Raw genomic sequence first — 19,513 nt, 5'->3', positions numbered from 1 at the left:
TCCCTTGCAGGAGGAAAGCAAGCCTCAGAGGCGAGTGGAAGCTCTCTGCCCAAGGATAACTGCCTCCTACCCCAAACCTTAATATCTACAAAACAGCTGCGTTTTTGCGCTCGCTGCAGTATTCCCCATCAGCTCGGACTCAGGACGCCCCAGTTTTCGGCACAGGGCGGCAGCAGCACAGACGCAGCCTGGCCCACCACTGCTGTGCACTAAGCTGGGCAGCAGTGGCCCCGCGCTCTCATCACCCCACAGATACGAGGGGGTGAAAGCCCCCCAGTGGCCCTGCTCATTACCTGGGGCCCCAACACGGCCTCGCTTCAACAAAGCCCCATGCTCCAGCGCCACGGCCACCAGCGGGAGGTAGGGGTGTACTGGGGCCCACCTGGAGCCCAACCTGAAGCCCAGCATGCTGGGACCACCAGGGCCACAAGGGATGCTGAGCGTCCAGACCTTGAAGGGCTAAAGACCGAGCTGGTGGGGAGGGGACATATTTCTTTAGGGGTGCCGAATCACCTCCCGCACAACCTTTTCTTGTCACAGGACGTGTTTCCCTGTGCTGCGGGGAGATGTGTGGCGTTGAGGGTGAATGCCTGGCCTGGGCCGCAGGACCCCTGGTACCGCAGGCAGCTCTGCCGGGGGCTTGCTGGCTGGCCTCTGAGCGTGCCCACCACTTCCCCGCCACTTGCTTTGTTCGACGGGCATCACTTTGGCCGCTGGCTCTCTCTAAGTGTGTGCAAAGTGTCTGTCTTGGCAGGCCACAGCATTCGCTGCTGCGCTAGGTCCTCTGCAGTAGCAGGGACAAGGGTTGTGCCCACGGCAGCCTGGAGGGCTACAGGCGCCTGGCGCGGTGTGATACATCCCCGGGGGGGCTGGCATCCACCTCAGCTCCCACCCCCGGGCCAGCTGCCCTGTACACAACAGCATTGCCCCACGCAGCCTGGCAGGCTTGCGGCAGCTCCTCATCCAGGGCCAGCTGGCCCTGCTGTGGCTGTGACACCTCTCCGGTGACTGTGGAGCTGGTGGCAGCAAGGAGGGCCCCGATGTACTGACAGCCCGGGGTCACAGCCCTCCAGACCAGCCAGCAGCAATGCTGGCTTTCCAGCAGGCTAGTGTTGCCAGACACCTTTCCCCAGCACCCTGACTGCTCCCGAGCCTGAGATGCTCTTCTCGGCCCTCAGGATGAAGAGAGAGAGCAGCAGAATGGCTGCCCCATGAGGGCAGGCAGGCCAGAAACCTCCTCGATGGTGCACAATCCCACTGCACGCAAACAAGGGGGGGGCTGTGCAGGCCCAGTGATGGTACCAGGGTCAGCCAAAGCCCAGCGATCGCCAGGCAGGTCTGTAGAGACGAGACAGGTCTAAGCTCAAGCCGCAAAGTCAGTCCACGGGTCAGGGTCTGCATGAGCAAGGCACAGAGCCGGGCGCAGTGTGGCTGCAACCTAGCTCTGGCCAGGACCAGTGCCAGGGCTGAGCTCAGCTGCAGCTCCCGAGCAAGGACGATGCTTCCCACAGCTCCTCCTCACAGCTTAGCTGTCTGCCCAGCAAATTTTGTCAGTGCTGTTTGGATTCAGACGAGCCCAGCTCCTGTTTGTTTGCAGCCATGGAGTTAGCCAGGTTGGCAGTCATTACTGAGGCACACTTTGGACTTTTCTCCTTGTAGGTGATTAGAAATCAGCTGTGACTACTAACTGCCTGTGGTGATCCGTCAGTCCTGCCCCACATAGCAGAGAAGAGCCTTAGTTTCTAACCTCAGTGTGGCCAATAGGTGAGTTTTCTCAAAGACCCAGTGCAGTCCAGGTGCTTGGGTTTGGAAAAGTTCAGTTCAGGATTTCTTTTCATGGCGGTTCTATTCCTCTTACCACCTAAAATCTCTTTAAACTCTCCAAATATTTTGTTTTTCTCTAGAGGGAGATGTATATTGCAGATAACTGTCCTGAAAGTCCTAGGTATTTTAAGACTGAATCCAAGTATAGGGACCAATATTTAACCAAAATTTAAGGGTGAGAGCTGAGAGGTGCCTTGTCCTCACCAGGTTTAAGATGAGAAGTGTTTTTGGCTCGGTGGCCAGTTTCAATCCACATTGCCGTGGAGAACATCAGGAGTCAGTGGGGAGCTCTGAACACTTTGCCAGCCCCGCGCCAGTCGCACGAGCAGCCTTTGGGAGGGCAAGGGCATTGCCCAGGTAGGCTGCAGGCTGCCAAGAGCAGGGGAGCCCCTCAGGAGCTGCCTTTTCCAGTTGTCCTTTTGGAATTCGTTAATCCTTATCTCTTTTGCGCATAACCCTCAGCTGATGGGCATCTTTGTGGCTCTGGATTTAAGGCTCAAAAGGAGAGCTCCTCTTCTTCAGTTTTACTTATGGGCTTTTTGCGTTGAGAGGTCAGTGTCCGCATGACACTCGGGAGTACGTTCCTGTAAACAACAGTGGCAGCAAACATCACCGTTCAGCTCAGTGCTAAATAATTTCAAGAGCAACAACTGGCAATTAAAAGAGGTCCCAAGCCATCCAGCTTTCCAGGTTGCTACTTCTTTAAACGGCATGAAAAAGTACTGGAACATCAGCAGAGAAATTTCCCTGGTAATTTTTCTCTGGAAACTCAGGAATGGTCTCATCCCTCTCTCGGTAAATGTTGGCTTGGTGCAGAGGACACAGTTCCCTGCCGTCGCTGTGAGCCGCTGATCTGTGCTGCCATTTGACTTCAGCAAACCTGGCCACCCATCTGGGCTCTGGTACATGTGAAAAAGATAGTGAACTGTCATCTTTATCGCAGTAACCTGCTTATTTTAATCATTTGGGAGGTATGGTGCCTAAACGTACCTATAAACTGCAGAAGTCTGCCTCTTTTCAGTAGCGCTCTCGAATGCGCTGTGGTGCAGAGCGTCAGTTCAACCCTCACTATATAGGACCTGCATTTAGAAGAAGAAATTGCTGAGACACTTATGGGAAGCAGTATCAGACCGGTGTCATACACGGCTGTAAGAGGGACCGCGGCCGGTTTGCTGTGTCCAATAATCCCCTGCTCAGGGATGCTCACTGTGAGAGACACACCATGCTGGGAGCTGGAAATCCCACCCAGCTCTCCTGGGAAACCTTGTCCTATCTCTTGCGGGGTTGCAATGGACATGGGCACCTTGGCCAGGTTTGGGTTGCTCCTATTCCAGAGCTGAAAGGCAAGAAAAATTCACAAAGGTAACTTACTTGTGTTGCACATCAACAAAATGTTGCCATTATAGCAAGCTGGTTCCCTTGATCTGGCATCTCTTCTGGGCTCGGCTGCGCTCTCTTCAGTGCTGCTTTTTAAAGTCCTCTCCAACAGGCCACGTATCAATTCCCTGGTACTCAGCACTGCTTAAGGAGTTTGGGGGAAGCATTACTACTTGCCATGGGGAAGTGACCCTTTTCATCTCCAGATTTAAAACTTTGCCCAGTTCTCTGGCCCCAGACTATGGATATATCAATGCTCCGCTTCAAGTTGGAGGAACTTGTTTTGAGCCATTTAAGTTCATTCAGTTCATGGTGGGAACTGGAGTTCTGTTGTACAGAACTCTTACGTATTCACATCTCATTATCCGCAGGATAAGAAAGACACACGGCTTAAAAGAAGAACGAAGGAAAAAAGATGCAGCATTCCTTGCTCTTGGCTATGCTGTCACTTACTTGTTTGTGAGCTGGAGCAGCTGATCCTGATGCTGATTTTCTCCCTCTTGTTCTTGCCGATTGTGCCTATGGGACCTTGTCCCTGCAAAGGTTGGTAAAAAGAGTATTTTTATAATGCTGGTAGTTAGTGACCGGATCATGGAAAATGGGTAGCCGTTTCCCATTTCTGCTTACATTCCTGGTAACTACTGTCTGCTGTGTCTTGAAGTCTTGTGCCAAATATATGTCTTAGCTATAACATTTCCTTCTAATGGAAGAGCCAGAATAAATTTCGATTTTAAAATGTTACGCGGTGGCTTGAATATAAATGTTGGCATTAATAAAACTGATCCTCTAGAAGACCTCAAAACCTGACTGAACTGTAAAACCATTGCTGAGTGGCCCAAAGTGTTCCCAGCCTTGCTTATGCTCCCATCCATCCACCACCCCCATGAACAACAAACCCGTCATCACTTGGGCCTTGAAGCATTCGGGCAGAAACTTCCTGATTTTTTAAAAGGTGAAATTAGGGAGGCTTGGCAATTCAGGCTGCTGCTTTATCTGAGGTGGGCAGGAGGGGAAAAGAAGTCAAAGGTAACTACTGCTGAAGCCTGATGATAGCTAACCAGATTCACCAAGACCTACTTTTACTTGTATCCTTAAATCTTACATCCACACAATTTCTAAAGAGCAGGTCAATTTGACTGATACCTTTGCAGGTCCGGAGCAGTGATAACGCTCTGTGAACGATGGTGTTTCACAATCGGCTTGCGCTGGGGTGTCCACCTTGTATACCTCAAGGTATCACCAAACGTGTGCTTGCAGCCAGTGGGAGCTGTGTGCTTCGATGGAGGAAAACGTGCTTTGTGCTGTTCTGTGGGAAAGTGCTTGTCAGATAGGCCATGGGTGCAGGTTTCCTGAAGAAGCTGTTACAGGCAGTGAGCAGCGATGACTGTTCAGTGGTGCTATGCTGCCCTCAAGTGTTTCTTTCAGCAATATTCCAGTTTTCAAAGTCAGCCTGCACTCTTTGCGCTTTTGAAGTTTTGCTCATGTGCTCCAAGAAGGACCCTTGCAATCACACTGATTTTTTTACCTTTGCGTAGCTAAAACCCTGCTTGAAAAGTAGGTTTATTTGAAGTGATTGAGAAAGACAGAAGGTTCCCCAAGGGCCATGTCCTGCCCATGGTTAAAGTTTTGCATCTCGCAAAGCAAGGAAAATAGCATCCCAGTGCTTCAGCATGCCTGTCAGCCACATTTGGACTCTCATGTCTCTTGGACTTAAACTAGATATTAATTAACTGCCTCTGCTGCATGGCGCATCTGCCACTGACTCTGTAGTGCCCTTGATCTCCTACTCCCCGTGGCTCACTGTGAGCAGTATAAAGTGTATTATGAGTGTGTATAAATTAAATTTGAAAGCAGCCAGCCTGATGGTTAGGAAGCCTTCACTGGGCTGACTCCAGCTCCTGCACGCTGCCTGTTTTAGTGCTTAGCTGTGACTGCAAACCTTTAAACCCTTGAGCCTTCAAATCCAGAAGTAGCCTCCATGGGGGTAATATAGAGATAACTCAGCACCCCAATTGTGTATAAAACTGTCGGCCAAGCAGCTGCAACATGCGTTTCTCTTGCTTCCTCAGACTCCCCGTGCTCCCTCAATACTCCCTGTATTTCCCAAGATGTAAGTGCTGCACTTTGGGGTTTTGCTGGCACCTTCAGTGAACGTATCAGACTGAATACGTTTCCCAGTATGACTGCACAGTGCTTAGTTCTCATGGCAAGGCGCACAGGTAAAGCAGCAGAAAAACAACTTAAAGCTCCAAGGGTGTAGAGAAGGGAAGCCAAAGCAATATTGGCAGCATTAGTTGTGCTGCAGCCACTTTCAAAGTGACATGCTGAGGTAAGGTGAAAGAGGAGACATTTGCTCTACTGGGCATTTTTTGGATGCAGAAAAATTTGATCAACAGCAGGTAACGGAGACAGATGTGTGCTCTCCTCCTCATGCTGTCCTCATCAGTCGCTCTGGACACTAGTGACAAGTAAAACCATGTCTAGTGGGAGTGATGCGTGGTTCAGCTCTAATGGGAAAGCAAAATACTTTGCAGGTTCTGTGCCCTGATTGAGAGCTTAATGGTAGCCTCGACGCCCTGGCATCTTTCCCTCTGAGCCGGTCTGCAGGCGCAGGGCCGAAATGCTTGTCTGGGCAACAGAGTTCTTGCAATAGTCTCTTGATGTGCCACAGATGAGGGGTGCTGAAGGTCTGCATCACCTCTCTTTACCTCCCTCTGACTCTTGATCTTGCCACCAAAGCCAAGAGATGGTGGACTCTGCCCTGAAATAATCCAAGAGCCTTTGGGTTATTGCTGGGCCCAGGTTTGCAGTCACAGAGCATCTGGTTCAAGAGGGCCCACACAGAGTCCCCTCTCCTGCTCAACGCTTTAGTAAACCAAGCCTCTTACCAGCAAAGAGAAAAGAAACAAGAAACTACCTTCAAGTCTGTCAAGGCACAACTTGGCATCGGTGGCACTGGCCAAAAGATGACAAAAGGAAAAAAATAAACTTCCTTGGAGCATGATTTATTTGTGGTTTTGGTTTGGTCTTTTTTTTTTCAGTGAGATGCAGTGGGAGCCCGTGACTTGTTTCCCCTTGAAGCAATAAACAAGGATACCCCTTACGAAGCACTCGTGCATTCCTCGCAGTCAGCATCTGTGCAAAAACTAAGTGATCCGTGCTGGGAGCAGCTGTACTCTGGGGATGGGTAAAGCGCGCTTTTCCAAGGCCTGTTTTCTCCTGTCTCTCTTGCCTTGTGCAGTACTCGCTGACTGCCTGCTCTTAGGGAATAGCTCTGTCGGGCAGGTGGATGCTTCCTGCCCTCAGGCTCAGAGCGCCATCGAGATTCATTCTAATGGGTCTCTTGCAATGGCCACTGGAGGCTTTTTCTTCTTACGCTAGGAGTTGGGTCTCTCTGAATTCAAGAAAAACTTCTATCTTTATGGCCCACTATCTGGCTTGCCCAAACCTCACTGCTCCTACTAAGTGCAACTGGAGGATTGAAGGAATCTCTCCTGTTATTTTCTCAGGTATCAAAACCTTCCAGTTAAGAGGGAAGTGTGGCTCTCCAAGCTGCTTCTCCAACCTCTGAACAAGGCTCTCTGTGCTTTCTAAAGGCAAGCTGAAAAAACTAATGTCATGTATCGGGCCCAAAGGCATTTCCTGCAACTTCTCCCTCCTGCCATCGGGCAGGTGCCCTGAAGTAGCATGGTGCACTGGGGCTGCGGCTGATGCTTGTGCTGTTGCTGTAGGTCCCAGCGATGCCTGTGCAAGCTGCTCTCAGGGACATACACTGCGAGGCAAGGCAAGCAGGGCAGGACAGGCAGAGATTTCAAAAGCTACTGGGAACCAGCCTGGGCTTCTGATCTTCTGGTATTTCTTGGGCCACCAAATAGAAAAATCTCAGTGTTAAGTGCACAAGAAGAGCATGATGAAGACACTGAATTATACGAAAAGCATTTTCTGCATCATTTCATTTCCGATTTTTTAGTAATCCAGACCAGCCTGGACTATAAGATGTTGAGTGATGGCAGAGAGCTGTTTTGGCGCTGAAGGCTTCCACAAAACACAGCAGGTGCAGCCTGCGTGCCTCTTCTCGGGGGTCCTTCGCACAGCAACTAGTGACATTACCAACCAAGGCAGTAGCCAAGCTTCTGCAGCCAGCCTTGTGTGCCCCATCCCTAGCATGAGCATGGGCCACTGCCTGTCCCGGGCCCCCTTGGAGCCTGAGCACATTGAGTAAGGGTGAAGTAGCCTGGCTATGCAGGGCCAGGGGCAGCCGGGGGGGCTACGGATGGCTGCAGGGTCACTATGGGGGTTGCAGGGCTGCTGGAAGGACTTCTGTAGGGGCTGAAAGGCCACCATAGGGAGCATCACAGGGACTGTAGAGCCATGAAAGGGATCTCCATGGAGGCTACAGGGCCACCTATGGCTTGCAGATGATGCCAGCTGGAGGGCACTCCTGGCCAGGCCCTCCCACTCTTCTCCCAGGCCAGGCTGGGGGCAGAGGCCCTGGGGACCCAGGACAGGGGGTACTAGCCCTGGCCCTGCAGGACCCTGGGCTGGGACCCCAGTCTGATCCAGTGGCCTGCTCCCCTGCCAAGCTGGATGGTGCGTATCAATGCTGGGGCTGGTGCCATTGGGCTCCTGGGCCTCCTAGCCTCTCTCCCTGAGGGCAGTGCGTTTCCCCAGGACCCTGCCTCGGGTGGCAGCATAGCAGCTAGTATCTGGGCTTACAGATCGGCCCTGGGAGGAGGTCACCTCCTACAGCCAGGACATAACAACAGAGACACATCTCATCTTGGCTATCCTCTCTCCAGAGGCTCATCCCCCAAAGGGTTCCCCCCAGCCTTTTTCCCTCCAGAGATGTGTCCCTGCACCACCAGCCTCCTCTCATCTCAGTAGAACATACCCACACAGAAGGGTAACTGCAAGCAGGCGCAGAGAAGGACCTGGAGGTCCTGGTGGGCAACAAGTTGACCATGAGCCAGCAACGTGCCCTTGTAGCCAAGAAGGCCAATGGCCTGCTGGGCCACATTAGACAGAGCATTGCCAGCAGGTCGAGGGAGGGAATCCTCCCCCTCTACTCAGCCCTGCTGAGGCCACATCTCGAGTACTTGGCCCAGTTCTGGGCTCCCAGAAGAGAGACATGGAGCTACTGGAGAGAGTCCAGCAAAGGGCTCCTAAGATGATTAGGGGACTGGAGCATCTCTCCTATGAGGAAAGGCTGAGGGAGCTGGGCCTGTTCAGCCTGGAGAAGATTGAGCAGGGATCTGATCAATGTGTACAAGTATCTGAAGGGAGGGTGTGAAGAGGATGGGGCCAGACTCTTCTCAGTGGTGCCCAGCGACAGGACAAGAGGCAACAGGCACAAAAGGAAACACAGGAGGTTCTGTCTAAACATGAAGAAAAATTTCTTTACTGTGAGGGTAATTGAGCTTTGGAACAGATCACCCAGACAGGTTGTGGAGTCTCCATCCTTGGAGATATTCAAAAGCCATCTGCACAGGGTCCTAAGCAACATGCTCTAGGTGACCCTGCTTGAGCAGGGGATTTCGACTAGAGGATTTCTAAAGTTCTTCCAAACTCAACCTTTCCGTGATTCAGTATGAAGCCACCTATAGGAAACAGGCGGGCCACAGCACAGCCATGTCAGCAGATAATGTCACATTCACTGTGAGCTGGACCAGGTCTGGAGGCGTGAGATGCAGCAGCTGGACCCTGAGCCACACGCAGCAAAGTTGGGCACTGATAGGTCAGAATGTGTTTGCACATGCGATGGGGTGGCCCCTTGACTGCCCTCCACTGTAAAGAGTTCTTCTCGAGGCAGTGGCCAGCAGTGCTTTCTCCACTTCAGGGAGCGCCGCTGCAGGACAGCCCTGCAGGACAGGAGGGCAAACTCCTTCCGTTCATTCCTCCGGGAAGCATGATGGCCAAACCATACTCTTCGCTAAAGCTGCTGGTGAGAACACACATCTACATTTCAGCTGCGGCCCACTCAAGGTGCTGCAAGTTTGGCTCTTGATGTCCTTGAGCTTCTGCAAGAGGCCCTGGTAAAGCTTTTGTTGGGCACAACTTTACTGTAAAGTGCCAGGTCTGACAGTATCTGTATTAACCATGCAGCACCCCTGAACACTCTGCCTGGTGCCTGGCATTAGCTACAATTTGGTGCTGAACAGGAAATCTTGGGCTCTTCTGGAGCTAGTTTTCAGGTCACTTGCAGATGAGTGACGCACACTCACTCTGCAGTGCATCAGGCCTTCCCTCTATTTGAAAAAAACACAAGTTTAATTCCCACTGTGGTATGGATTGAAAGTGCCTGGAGTGTGGAGTCCCGCTCTTTTTCTGTGCAAAACTGGGCAAAACATTTCAGTGTGGACCCTCAAACGGGCCTGCCAGGCAGGCACTAGAAAACCACACTCTGCCCTTGTCTGCCCTTGTCCTTGTTGCTGGCGGGTAACTGATACCTCAACTCTTGCCCATCCTTTGACCAGCTGTTTGGGGCCATCTTGCGAAATACCAGGGAGAGCTGCAAAGGGTGAGTGAGCCTGTTTTTCAGACAACCCTGCAGAAGGAGCAGTAACTAGATTTTGCATTCATTAACCCATAGATAAAATACTGCAGAAGAAGGAAGCAGGCAGGCCCGTTGCGCTTTTGCCCCCACTGTTTTTTCTGCTTTTAGCAGCCTGTACACCCCTTGCTGTGGAGCAACTGGGAAAAGCTGAGTGCATTAGCAACATGCTGCGTCATTTCTGCCATTGGGAATAAGATTTGGAGAGTCACAACTGATACAAAGCAGCTCTTCATTTAGTTAATTCATGACAAAAAAAAAAAAAACCCTGCTGGCAGGACAACTCACCTGCTTGTTGCCCAGCTCCTCCTTTGGGAAGAGCTCTTGGGCTGTGCTGCTGGAGTTGGGAGAGGGCAGCTGAGAGCCACCACCATGTCCCTACTGCTGTCTGCCCACTGCATCTCTTCTCTCCTTTCCATGGGTAATGGCGGGGGAAGAAAATGGTCTTCTCGGGTTTCTTCTCTCCTTCTCCCTTTACACATGCTTTCCTTGTCCCGCCTTGCTCTTTCTGTGGTTTTTACAAAGGTACGGAAAGTACAAGTTCAGCTACTTATGTACTTATGTTCTATTTACAAGGCTGTAAAACACTACCATAAATCAATATTAATATAATTGTTTTAATATGAATAAATACGGGAAATCAAAGACCCTGTCTGCTCATGTTTCTTGGGTGGGGAGAAAAGTAGTTTCTGCTCTAGAAACTGTTATCAGACACATGAATCAGATTCCCGCATGCCATCTTTGCAGCTACTGAAGACTAAAGACAGACTCCACTTCCGGTAGCGCACAAGAAGTGTCCTGCCTGTGGCTCCCTTTCCCAGAAACGGCCAACTGAACCTCCCACTTTGGCCCCCAAAAGGGTCAAGTGGAGCCAAATGCCGCAGTCCTTTGTGTGGTAGCTGGCGGAGGAGAGCTCAGTCCCAGCCAGCCCGGTTCTCCCACAGTGAATCCTGCTGTACATTTATTGTATTTAGGAACCACTACTACATTTGATCTCTTAGCAGAGAGATCTCCCCGGCAGAGAAACAGCTATTGACTAGGTCAGTTGTTTTCTCTTGGATCCAGCCTCTCCTTTGCCATTACAGAGCTTCACCCATCCCTAAAATCCCCTCAAAGGACAGTAGCAGCTGCTGTTTCACTCGCTCCTCACAGAGGCATAACCTATGAGTGCTGGCAACACAGCCAGGCAGGGCAGGAGAGGCTTTTTTTCCACCCCAGAAGCACTGGAGAAGAGCTGCCACCCCATCAATGTGCTTGGAGCTTCAGGGCGAAGGTGGGACTGAGGCCACTTTAGTTTCTGGGTGTGCTACAGAGAAATAAAACATGAAGCTTCCTTCACCTGCCTATCACTCCTGCTTTGGCCCTACCCTGCAGCCCTGACTAAGGTCCTATGAGCCCTGCTCCACCCCTTGGGTAACGTTGCCCTTAGGACCAAAGGCTGGAGTGCATCTCCACTGCCCAGGGACTGGGCCCCAAGCAGGGATACCTGTCTCGGGGACACCCTATCTCAGAAGGGGGAAGGCAGCAGCAGCAGTTTGTTTGAATTGGGTGCTGCGTTGTTGGGACCCTGCTCTGCTCGGAAGAGGATCTTCCAGGCATCCTGGCTTGTGCCAGCAAACGTGCACTGCTGGTCAGCTACAGGGAAGCTGAAGCAACATGTGTTACCTGGCTTCAGCTGCTGTGAAGTTCGCACGAAAATCTGCTGAGCTAAAATGGAGGCTGGGGGTTTTCCCCTTCTTGCCTCATCCTGAAGACAACAAACTTGCGGTGCTGGGAACAGACCCTGGTAGAGAAACCACCCTGACTGCTCCAGGCAGCAAAGTCACAGCAGTTTGCTTAGGATCAGCTGCCAGCTCCAGCCTTTAGGTAACAACTTCAAAGGGCTAATTTTAAGGACTCATTTTTGTTCTTTCCTCATTGATTTTGTCTGCAGTAAGAGCAGGAGCCAGCCAGGCTGCTGCTCCCATCATACCTGAGCATCCTCCCAAGCCCGTCTGGGAGAGCATGAAGCTGTTCATGGCAAGAAGAGTAAGCCAGGGAATCATGGCAGATGTGGATGCAGGGAGGATGCCCTGGTCACCCTCTTTCCCCAGAAAAAAAGCATTGACTTCGATCCACTTTGAATGGTAAGGGAAGAACCCACAGCATTTTCTGCACAAACACAGGTGTCCTGGTCCTGAAAGGGAGAGGAAGAGGGTTTAACAAGGATGAGAAGGATTCTGCCTCTTGATCCTGCTGCTAGCGCTGTCCCTGGGCTGGACATAGCCTAATACAGCAAGAGACCATCATCTCTGCCCTGAAACCTGCAGCAGGAGAGAGCTGACAGGGGCTGCCTCTACCCCTCACTGCTGGGTAAAGGACAGCTGTCCAGGTATCACAGCTTACGGCCAGGGAGCGAGCAGGAGGGAACCCCAGCCATAGGATTTAGGATACCCAGGCATCACGTTTGGGACCAAACATGTCCTGACAGACCCCTGCTGCCTGTGTCTGACCCCAGCCAAAGTCACAGCGAGTCACTGGAGAGCTGAGGCCAAAAGCCTCCAACGTGGATGTCCTCCAGGCTTACACCAGGGCTCTGAGGCAAGGACCTGCCACCACAAGAGCAGGAGCAGGGCTGAGACACAGACTCAAGGCCTTAGTATTTCTCAGATCCCTAAGCTGGAAGCTGCTTGCTGCTTTTCTGCGCTCTACGTCTCTCTAGACTGCACGAGCATACACTCACTTTCCGCATGGCTTTTTGCTTAATAAATGTGTTGCTAGAGAGCCGTCCCTGCTGGCCACGGCTCCTGCTCTCTGCATTAGCCAGGCATTGCACAGCCACAGCTGAGAACTGCTGTCTCCTGTGTGGGCTGTGGGCACAGCCTGCTCTCCCTAACCAGCCCTATGGGGTGAACCTCCTCACCTGCTATGGTGGCACAGGGACTGCACAAATATCAGCACCTGCAGGCTCTCTTTGGTGAGCTGTTGCCTATCCTCTGCTGGTCTCCAGGCACTGCAACACACACAGATGGGTGAGAGGGATCCCCAACTCCTGCTCTTCCCAAGCTCTCCCTCTGGGGAGATGTGGAACAAGCGTCCAAGTGGTGTAAACTACCTTTTACCTTAAGGGGATCGAGTCAGAGCTAAAATTTATTAGAACATCTTTCAGTCATTAAGCTGTTACTATTAACAGACTCAAGCTGGTATTACTAACAGCAGATAACCTGTCCCACAGCCCAGTGACTTATTCACACAGGTCACTTGCATTCACCGTGCTGCTACCTGGGCAACAATCCCTGGGGTCCAACGCCAGCTGTTTACTGAGGAGTGGAGGGTCACACTGACGCAGCAGGGACTTCCAGGTGGGTGCTCACAACATCCCTCAGAGGGGCTCTTCACTCATTGGATGCTTGTATAATCCTGCAGTCTCTGTTTGCACACAGCAGCCTCCGCATTCTTGGACATGGCCCAAGTTACACAACGCACAGCTGATGCTAACCTCTGTTAGCAGCCTCGTACAGATTTGGCAGACTCATGGTATCCTGAGTTTTCCAGTTCTTGGGGATTCAACACTACTGCCAGTCTCCAGACCTCATCAGTTTTTGGGAGACTTTCACAATCTACCTTTCAGCATGTACTTTTCCTTTCTCTGGCCTGCTGCTCTCTGGTAGCTATTTCTCCATCCACACTTGCAGTATCTATTTACACAGACTTACATAGAAGGGGCCTTTAGGACACAAGAGCTCACCCAGGTGCAGTGGAGGCATGAAGGGAGGAGACCCAGAGGAAACAGGGGCTGCAGAGGGGCAGATCCTGACACATGGGAACCACAGCTGGGCTCTCCCAGCCTTGACACTGCGTCCCTCGGACCCTGGCTCTTGACTCCCACTCTCACCCAGCTGCCTTAACTCAGTATGGTACCTTGACATTTTCTCCCACGTTTGACTACAGAGACTGGTCCCCACCATGGCTAGGAGGACATTCCCCTGCCTACAGGTGGATCACAGCATCCTTAGGGGAGCGCAGGTGTAAAAACGAAGGCATAAAACATAAGGCTTAGAAAAGGATTGGGGCTTCAATAATCAGGGACCCTATTTACATGCCTCTTCAGGTCAGGCAGCTAGAGCAGAGGGAAGACAGTGACGCAAGGGCTGGGCTCAGCCTGCTCCCGTATCTCTGTGACTTACTGTGCAGCAGATCTCAAAATCCTGCAGAATCTCCTCCTCCACTTGACAGAAACGTTCCCATGGAGCTGGCAAGGACATGGTGCTCCCACGCCATGCTGAGGCTCGTCTTCCACCAGCAGGCCAGGAACCAAAGGCAGTGCATTGTCTCCACCGCCTTCCTCTTCTCCTTTGCATCCCTCCCAGGCCTTCAAGCTCACCTGCTGCTGCTCCTTCCCTAGGCCTGAACAAACAAAGACTCAGTGGTTGGAGGTAACAGTCCAGACAGGGGCTGACTGGCATCCCAAAACCTGTGAGCCCAAGGAAAGGGGGCAGGGGGAGCAGAGGGGCAGTCACACATGGGGCCACTCCACTATCGCAGCCAACCCCGGCACCGTCGCACCATCCCCTGGGACAGAGCCACGCAGGCTCCTCGAGACCAAGCTCAGCCGAACGCTCTGCTGAGGCCTGACGAACCAGCGTGACTTTACCGTGCCGGTTTGCAGAGCCGGGGGCGGCTGCCGGGCCGCGTTCCCACACCTGTGGGGCCACGCGTTGGCGCCCAGCCGCCCCCCGTGCTGAAAGCGCCCCCCTTCCCCAGCCGCCCCCAGGACCCCGGCGCCACATCTCGCTCCGCCACCGGCTCCCGCGGGGGCCCAGCCGGGCGGGCGGTACCGGCGGGGGGCGGGGCGGTACGAGGGGGGCGGCCCCGGCCCCCTGGGGCAGGCGGTACCGGGAGGGGGGCGGGCGGTACCGGCGGGGGGGGGGCGGGGGGGCGGTACCGGCGGGGGGGGCGGGGGGGCGGTACCGGCGGGGGGGGGGCGATACGAGGGGGGCGGCCCCGGCCCCCTGGGGCGGGCGGTACCGGCGGGGGGGGGGGCGGTACGAGGGGGGCGGCCCCGGCCCCCTGGGGCAGGCGGTACCGGGAGGGGAGCGGGCGGTACCGGCGGGGGGGGGGGCGGTACGAGGGGGGCGGCCCCGGCCCCGGCCCCCTGGGGCGGGCGGTACCGGGAGGGGGGCGGGGGGCGCGCGGGGATGACGTCACCGCCGCACGCGGCGCCCGGCGGCGCCCGTCCCGCTTCTCCCGCCCCCCTTCCGGCCCGTCTCAAGATGGCGCCGCGCGCCCCTGCTGGCGCCCGATGAGGCGCGGGCCGCGCGTGCGCCGCCGGCGGGAAGATGGCGGACGATAAGGTGAGTGGGGAGGCCCGGGGGCCCTTGCGTGTCCCCGCGTCCCCTTCGGTGGCCGCGCCGCGGCTGGCGGCCGCCTGCAGCGCGTGTTTCTCGCGCAGGACTCGCCGCCCAAGCTGAAGGACCTCGCCTTCCTGAAGGACCAGCTGGAGAGCCTGCAGCGGAGGGTGGAGGACGAGGTGCACGCGGGCGTGGGGCAGGTAAGCTGTGGCGGGGACGCGGCTCTGGCGGCCGGCGCCGAGGAGGCCGCCGGAGCGTCGGGTGCCGCTCGGCTGTGTCCCGCCCGCGGCGCCCTCACCCTTCTCTCTTCTCTCGCGCTGCAGGACGGCTCCCTGCTGGCCTCTCCCTTTCTCAAGGGGTTTCTGGCGGGCTACGTTGTAGCCAAACTCCGCTTTTCGGCAGTCCTGGGATTTGTGGCGGGGACCTGCACGGGGATATATGCTGCTCAGAACTACGCTGTTCCCAATGTTGAAAAGACAATCCGGGACTATTTCAATTCTCTGAAAAAAGGCCGGGACTAGAAGGGAGCCCTTTGGCGGAGGTGACTCTCTGGAAGCAGCTCTTCTTGGTTAGACAGCAGGAGCAGAAGGCTCCTAGGGCTTTCGGGGACAGCAGTCACATGCTCCATTCTTTTCCACTGGAAAAATGCTTTATAGCAGTTATGAGACATCAGCCAGTCTGATTCTGGGATATTTATTAGAGTATCGTGAGAGAGGTGATTGCCCTGTTAACCTATCATAGCTTGGAAGCGTCAGCAGCCGAGTGTTTGCCAGCTGCCTTTTCCCCTCACCTCTCCCCCTGTTCCCCTGTGGAGTGAAAGGCTGTCATCGTGTTCACCACCCATGCGCTCTTCCATCCAGTGATCGCTGTGCCCAAGGAACGTGCTTTGTGTGGCTTCCTGGGAAGGCCTGAAGCTCCCTCCTGAACGAAGAATAAAACTGTTCCCTTCCACTGCACTAGAAATGTAACGGCTAACACGTCTTAATCGGGCTCATTAAATTCATGGTATTTGATCTCTTCTTGAATGTTCTAGGGTGCAAGTCTGTCTGGCCTCCCTGCCCTGGCAGCAGCTTGCCCTGGCAGCAGCTTACCCTTGCTGGCTGACACCTGAAGATGGTAACATTGTCTGGTAATGCTGCTCGCTTTCTGTTCAGTCCTGCCAACTGGGTGCTTCGGAAAGGGCTGTGGGGACTGATGCTGATCTTGTCTGTAGCCATATATGGCTCTCACGCTCCCCTCCTAAATCTGTGTAAGGTGGATGGGAAGATCCCCTTCAGCTCCTCGTCCGTTGTGGTTCTTATCGAGCTGACGAAGCTGGTGTTCTCCTTCCTGTTCCTGCTGATCTGGGACCGAAAGCTGCTGGGCGGCACTGTGTCATGGTATCATGTTGCCCCCTTTGCCCTCTCTGCCCTGCTCTATGCTGCAAACAACAACCTGGTGGTTCACATGCAGCTCTTCATGGATCCCAGCACTTACCAGGTCCTGAGTAACTTAAAGATTGTCAGCACGGCGCTCCTCTACAGCCTCTTCCTGCGCCAAAGACTCTGCATGCGTAAGTGGCTGGCTCTCTTCCTGCTGACGGCTGCAGGGGTGAGCTACAGCTGTGGAGGCCTGCAGGATCCACGTGACCCTGGCAGCCCCTCCAGGATGCAGCTGCACATCACGCTGGTGGGCTTGCTGCTCATCTCGGTGTACTGCCTCATATCAGGTTTGTCTGCTGTCTATACAGAAGCTATTCTGAAAGCCCAGGCTCTACCTCTCAGCCTCCAGAACCTCTTCCTCTACTTCTTTGGGGTCCTGCTCAACGTGACTGGCCACTTCTGGAGCAGCACAGAGGGAGGTTTCCTGGAGGGCTTCTCCTCCTGGGTGCTGGTCATCGTGGTTAGCCAGGCTTTGAATGGCTTGATCATGTCTGTGGTCATGAAGCACAGCAGTAACATCACCAGGCTCTTTGTGATCTCCTGCTCAATCCTGGTCAACGCTCTCCTGTCCGTCACCCTCTTTGACCTGCAGCTCACCCTCTTCTTCTTCGTTGCTGTCGCAAGTATTGGCCTTGCTGTTCACTTGTACTATGGGGTCACGTAGCTGCTACCTTCCCGCCCTGCGTGCAGCACCAGGGCAGCCTTTAGTCATTCTTCTCGAGTGTCATTGCCGTACTGGGGCTGGCTTATATTAGAAGCATAGCGCTGCTCAGACTGTCAGCCTCCCCGCCCTTCTGTGCGCATGCGAGGAGGTAGGGCAGCTGAATGCGAGTTGTTACTGAGCTGGAACAAGTGCACATGAGGGCTTCGGTCAGTGCAGGCAGTGCTAGCAAGGACTCCAGGAGAAAGAGCGCTGAAGGGACGGGTGCCCTGTCCGTGTTTCCAGGGGACTGGAGCCAAAAAGGGCGCCTTCCTTCTGTGCCCTTCTCTTTACAGGATCAAGTCCAAATCTTCCCTCCAAATCTACCTGAAGCTGGGGAAGGCAGCCTTCAGTTCCACAAAAGATGGGCTGGGACCTCTCTACCCCTATTTTAGCAGTGTAATATGTGTGCAAAGCAGCACTGGCCCCTGTGTCAGAATGCCCCGGGTTGGGGGAGCTGGGCCCTGCTCCAGCCTACTGCCCAGCCAGACTCCAAGTGCCTTTGGGAAGAGGGACTGCTCTGTGTCCTGGGGTTCCTGCTTCATTGGGTGGGCCCAGCCTCTAAAGCGGATCCTGAGCCCCCGGCACATAGCATACTGCATCATCCAGCCGCGTCCCCCCCCCACCCCATCTTCTACGCACCAAAGAACACGTTCTCTCCCATGCCAGCCAACGCTCCTGGCTCAAATATTCCTCCTGCAGTGGTTAGCTCTGGTGTGCTGTAGGCTCACGTGAATGTTTACTGAGCCCTGCTGCACAGTCTGTCAGGCCGATGTTGCTCTGGTGCTCTTTTTATTCCTGTGACACTGTGGGATGGTGCTTTCCTGTGGCTGGGGGCCACATCTACCAAGTGTGCCCAGCTGATGGCCAGCTCTCATCTCTGGGGGAGCCTGGCACTGAAGTCCTTGTGTGGGAGGTGCCCTAGACTGGTCCATGCCACTTCTGAGCACCCAGAAAGGTGATGGTTTTCTCCCTGTGGGCTTTTAGAGGTACCTGTCCTCTGCACTGGGCTGTGTGCTGCTCTCTGGAGAGCCTTAGGCCATAGCCTGGGGTCTCTCCCCCACCTCCTCCCAGCATTTTTCCAGCCTTTAGCCAGGAGCTGGAGTCCCTGGGGCCACTTTGCCCTTCCTGCGTGCAGTGTGGCTGCCCACCACCGCTGCTCTGCCCTGAGCAGGCAGGGAATATGAGGATGCGGGGACTGTTTTGCCCACTCCCCACAGGGGAGATGGTACCTGGATTTGCATGAGCACTGCTGCTGGTGAATTCCTGGCAGGCAGAAGTTGGTGCTGGCTCTGCCAGGATTATTAAAGTTGCTGTTCAACAGCATGCGTGTGTTTGTCCTCCCTGCAGGAAGGCATCTGCTTTGCTTGGCAGAGCCCTACGGTGTCACCGTTCAAGGGGCCCGGGGCACATCTGAGCCTGACAGTGCTCATTGGTGAAGGAAACCCACTTTAATCCGTGTGGCGTCACCCCCAGGGCTGTTAAATCTCCCATGGTGCCCGCCTTGCTTCCGCTGCTGTGCTTGTCTGCATCAGCACGGTGCCTGCGGGGAGCCCTGCCTGCGCAGCTGTCTGGTCTCATTACCTTGCACGCCTTTGAGGCTCTGGCTTGGGGCGGCAGAGCTGTGCCCAGGCCTGTGCTCCTGCAGACACTTGCCCCCACTGCAGGGCAGGGTTTTCCTCATGGGGGCAGAGGGGTGAAAAACTCCATTCTGCCAGTGAGGGTCCTGCCCTGGCACCCTTGGCAGGGCCAGACTCCTGCAGCGGCAGCGCTCAGAAGCTAGAGCAGGCTGGATTGGAGGACTTGCCCTGGGGGATGGTTACAGCTAGGGCCTGCCCATTCCACTGGCATCAGGGCTGGTGGCTCACACGTATCACAGGGTGTGGGCCCGGGTGGCAGGGATCTGTGGACATCTCCTTCCTGCCAGGGCAGCTGTGCCCACCACCCTGGGGCTGTTGACTCAGGACGTCTGCGTGGCGGCACTGGCCAAACCTTGCTGCCTGGCTGCCCTCAGCTGCTGGTTTTGTGCAGAGAGCTCCACGGCATCCCGGAGCACCTCTTGCAGAAGTGCCCGGTACCGGCGATCCAGCGCCTCTGCCCGCTCCTCTGCCAGGTGCCGCTGGGCCTGAAACACCTGCAGAGACAACCAAGGCTCACGCATGTGGCCCTGGTGCTGTCCCTGCCCCCTGCAAGCAGGGCGATGCCGGCAGCCTGGACATGCGTCCCATGCCCACCTGCAGCGTATGCTGCCTCCAGGCCTCCATCTCCTGCCGGTGGCTGTGCAGCAGGGCCTCCAGGTCCTGTTCAGCCA

General features: G+C 54.6%; 1 protein-coding gene across 6 annotated transcripts; it reads left to right on the top strand.

The window, feature by feature from the left end:
• The first annotated feature begins 14,942 nt into the window (after positions 1 to 14,942).
• Positions 14,943 to 18,525, top strand: LOC104150478 (SLC35A4 upstream open reading frame protein). 6 transcript variants are annotated; one of them, XM_068959722.1, is made up of 3 exons: positions 14,943 to 15,084; positions 15,183 to 15,281; positions 15,405 to 16,100. In XM_068959722.1, the coding sequence occupies exons 1-3, from the start codon at positions 15,070 to 15,072 to the stop codon at positions 15,600 to 15,602; spliced, it is 312 nt and encodes a 103-aa protein (XP_068815823.1). In that variant the 5' UTR covers positions 14,943 to 15,069; the 3' UTR covers positions 15,603 to 16,100. The 6 variants fall into 6 exon arrangements, with proteins under 6 accessions (XP_068815823.1, XP_068815818.1, XP_068815819.1 ...); XM_068959717.1 differs by having other exon boundaries at positions 15,043 to 15,084; positions 15,942 to 18,525; XM_068959718.1 differs by lacking the exon at positions 15,405 to 16,100 and adding an exon at positions 16,115 to 18,525 and having other exon boundaries at positions 15,053 to 15,084.
• Positions 18,526 to 19,513: the final 988 nt, after the last annotated feature.

The sequence above is a fragment of the Struthio camelus genome, chromosome 13, assembly GCF_040807025.1.
Source record: "Struthio camelus isolate bStrCam1 chromosome 13, bStrCam1.hap1, whole genome shotgun sequence".
Lineage (NCBI taxonomy): Eukaryota > Metazoa > Chordata > Aves > Struthioniformes > Struthionidae > Struthio > Struthio camelus.
The sequence above is the reverse complement of the archived record's forward strand: the minus strand, read 5'-3'. Positions and strand labels throughout refer to the sequence as shown.

Excerpts from the sequence above, each read along its gene's own strand:
- LOC104150478 (XM_068959717.1), top strand. The coding sequence starts at position 16,195 with ATGGTAACATTGTCTGGTAATGCTGCTCGCTTTCTGTTCAGTCCTGCC.